The following is a 3,451-nucleotide window of genomic DNA, read 5'->3' as shown; positions in this document are numbered from 1 at the left end:
AGTATTCCAGTTCCCACAACTTATACAACCGTATCGGTTCACGCTGAAATGGACATGATTAGGGCCTGTTTCTCATTCCAACGCATAGATCACAACTTCAAAGTATTAAGTGATATTTAGTGAGTCAGAATAACGCACGAGGTCATTTCGCCAATTAAAATTTAACGTAACCTTCCTCTAATGCTGGTGACGTCCAATGAACTCGGTTCTGAAACATCAGCGTTATGTATGCGCAGTGCTTGCAAAACTGAGTGCATGTATTTGTTCGCTGGCCACTACTGCAACAGGTTAGTGACACAGAGTGTTTGTGGCTCTCTTGACTTAGGGGCATCCAAACACACACTTTTTTCAGCACGCTAACGTGCGATTTCGGTGCGCCCTGCAGCATGTAGTCACACAATTTTGGAATAATTTAGCGCACGACTTTTTTTAAACACTCTATACACACATGTAAAGGCTATCAGCGAACGCTTTCTACAAAGAGTCCCAAAAGACACGAATATGATAGTTGCAGACGGTCCTATCTACTAAAGTGTCATTGGTAGAAGACCTTAAATATTGTCATCTGACGGGGTATTAGCGGTGTGTGCCCTCAAGAGGTGCCCAAAGATTCTCCTTATACTACGGAGCTACGGCAAAGACAACTGGAAAAGGACACCACATCGCTCCACTATCAACTGGTGTCCATATTAAATGGGTCTGGTGAATTTTGCAGCCTCCACTGTTTTTTTATCATCAAGACTTTGGCATCAGCGATACGAGTACACTAGTCCATATCAAAGGAGCTCGGTGCTACTTGTTTCGAATTTTACGGCCTCCACTCTTGCAATCCCTGTGAAGTATAAAATTGTTGTTCTTGTTGTTATCATCAAGACTTTGGCAACGGCCATACGAGGATACTAGTTCATATTAAAGGGTCAGGCGCTATTTTTTTGTGATCCTGCGGCCTCCACTCCTGCAAACCCTGTAAAGTTTCTTTTTTTATCATCATGACTGTGCCACCAGCTGTACGTGGCACTAGTTCATATTAACCCTTTCAGGGGCACCCTACTTTATACTGCTTATTTTATGATGATAAACCGCCCTGCGCTCGGTTTCAGGCGTACGATCCCCCTAAGACAAAGTTTTTCAAAAATGTATTCATACTTTTTATTATACAACGTGGCACACATATGGAACCACTGCCCATTTAGCACACAACGTTTACTTTGTATGATACTCAATAAAACAGTTTCTTTCTTGTTGCAAACACAGTCCCACATCACACGTCCTGCATATCCACCGAGTACGCCTGGGTGTGGCCCTCGTGCTGCAGTGGGAGCACCTTTTCGACGTTGAATGTATCGGCAGATGGGCAACCTTGTCATACCTGATGTCAGCGGGAACCTGCTTCTTGAATGAGCAAACCTCAGATCGCTTCCTTTTTGTCCCCTTTTTATTGAGTTCTTGTGCTCCCAGCATGCCTGCTACAAGTTCCGTGCGAAAATCCTTGAGGGTGACATTAGCATTCGTGGCTACCTGATTGTATAGGACATGCGCGTTTACTATTGCAACATCCAGGAAATGAAAAGCAATCCGATGCCACCACTTGCGGCTTTTCCGGTCGATTTCATAAATACTCTTCATCATATCAGCTTTGTCCACGTATCCCATGTGGGAATTGTAGTCTAGGACCACCTGTGGGCACGGGATGGTTTCTGTTGATCCGTCTTTGGACTTCCTCGGCACTGTTGATATTTCGGTACCGTGGGCATTTGATGCAACTGTCACACACCTCTTGTCTTTCCATTTGGCTACCAAGATACCCCTAGCTGACACTCTCTGGTCTACGTCCCCCCTTTTCATTGCCTTATCGGACTTGAGTTCTGGAAGAAACTTCCTGTTTGCACGAATGGTACCAGTGGCATATACACCTTTCTCCAGAAGGTCTGTGAGCAGAGGCACCGATGTAAAGAAATTATCAAAGAACACGTGATGATGTTTGTTGTGGAGGGCCTCTGACAGGGATCGCACAACACGTTCACCAAGGCCGTGCTCGGGCACCGTATCCTTTCCACGGCCAGTATAGATCTCAAACTGGCAGATGTACCCGTTTGCGTCGGCTCGAACCCACACCTTGTACCCGCGTTTGATCGGCTTCTGCGGCATATATTGCTTTAGCGTAGACCTCCCTTTGAATTTTATCATAGATTCGTCGACACTCTGGTACTTGGTTGGGGCGTAACATTTTGCAAAAGTTTGGCTGAGCCTGTTCAGCAGTGGGCGCACCTTGTAGAGCTTGTCGTAATCCTTCGTTCCACGTTCAGGTGCCCTGCTGTTGTCGTTGATGTGAAAATTAGAAAGAAGGCTGCTAAAGCGCTTTACCGACATGACGTTTGCAATGTACGGATCCCTCATTATTTCCATGCTAGACCAATAGTCCCTGTAGCTCGGGAGTTTCTTGATTCCCATGAGGATATTTATGGCCAGAAATGCCTTCATTTCCTCGTTATTTGTTGGGGGAAATGTCGTAGCGTTCTGAACGGCATACAAGTTGGTCTGAAAGACCATGTCGTCAATCAAATCTTCAGGAAACAACTGGAGAAACACATCCACAGGGCGCACTTCAGTCTCAAATGCGCTGTCACATAGGACTCCAGTGAACTCAGAAAATTGATTCAGGGACGGTGAATAATCCTTTTTCATCCACTTTATGGGCCTTTTGTTGGTGACAGTGCTTGTATCCTCGTCTTCCCCATCAGATTCACCCGACATGCTTCCTCTCTCTGATATTTCATCATCACGGGGCGTGAAGTCATCGTCAGTGTCACTCCCTGACACAACAGACTCTGTATCAGACGGAATGTCCTCTGGAACAGCTTTGTTCCGGCAAAAGAAAGACGAAGAAAAGGCCATCCCTGCGACAAAACAGAATAGTGTCGGTTGTACCCTAGATGGGCAGTGGCTCCAATTGAAACCACGCAAACGTTGCTCCAATTTTCGAACATTTAGCGTCATGATATTGAAGCCAAACCAAGTATTACTTACCTCCAAGATCTAGTTTTCTCCAAATAGCAGTTGGTGCGTGCGTGGGAACTATATAGTCGAAGAAACAGAGCGAACAAAACAACCCGATCACTCGCACGTGAATTGCATTGTTTCGAAAAGCCCGCGAACCGCGAAGATGAAATTCAAGCGCGTTTGCACTGCTTGCTCCGAGAGGGCGACACGTGCTCCATCTGCTTGCGTGGTTTCAAGTTTGTGCCACTGCCCGTTTGAGCTACAGGGGACGAAATAGGTGTGGTATCACCACGGAACCACTACCCCTCAAAGGGTTAAAGGGATGCGGTGCTACTTTTTGCAGATTTTGCGGCCTCCACTGCTGCAAACCATGTGAAGTTGATTTTTTTTGTTATAATCATGACTTTGGCCCCACGTGATGCCAATGTCATGATTATAACAAAAATTCCCG

The 3,451-nt window shown here is 45.9% G+C and overlaps 1 protein-coding gene across 1 annotated transcript; it reads right to left on the bottom strand.

The window, feature by feature from the left end:
• Window positions 1-792: 792 nt before the first annotated feature.
• On the bottom strand, window positions 793-2,895 carry LOC135390049 (piggyBac transposable element-derived protein 4-like). The gene is made up of 2 exons (XM_064620067.1): window positions 1,370-2,895; window positions 793-832 (listed from the first exon to the last, which is right to left on the bottom strand). Exons 1-2 carry the CDS (start codon window positions 2,893-2,895, stop codon window positions 793-795), a joined length of 1,566 nt encoding a protein of 521 aa, XP_064476137.1.
• Between the last annotated feature and the right edge of the window lie 556 nt (window positions 2,896-3,451).

The sequence above is a fragment of the Ornithodoros turicata genome, chromosome 1, assembly GCF_037126465.1.
Source record: "Ornithodoros turicata isolate Travis chromosome 1, ASM3712646v1, whole genome shotgun sequence".
In the NCBI taxonomy this organism is placed as follows: domain Eukaryota; kingdom Metazoa; phylum Arthropoda; class Arachnida; order Ixodida; family Argasidae; genus Ornithodoros; species Ornithodoros turicata.
The sequence above is the reverse complement of the archived record's forward strand: the minus strand, read 5'-3'. Positions and strand labels throughout refer to the sequence as shown.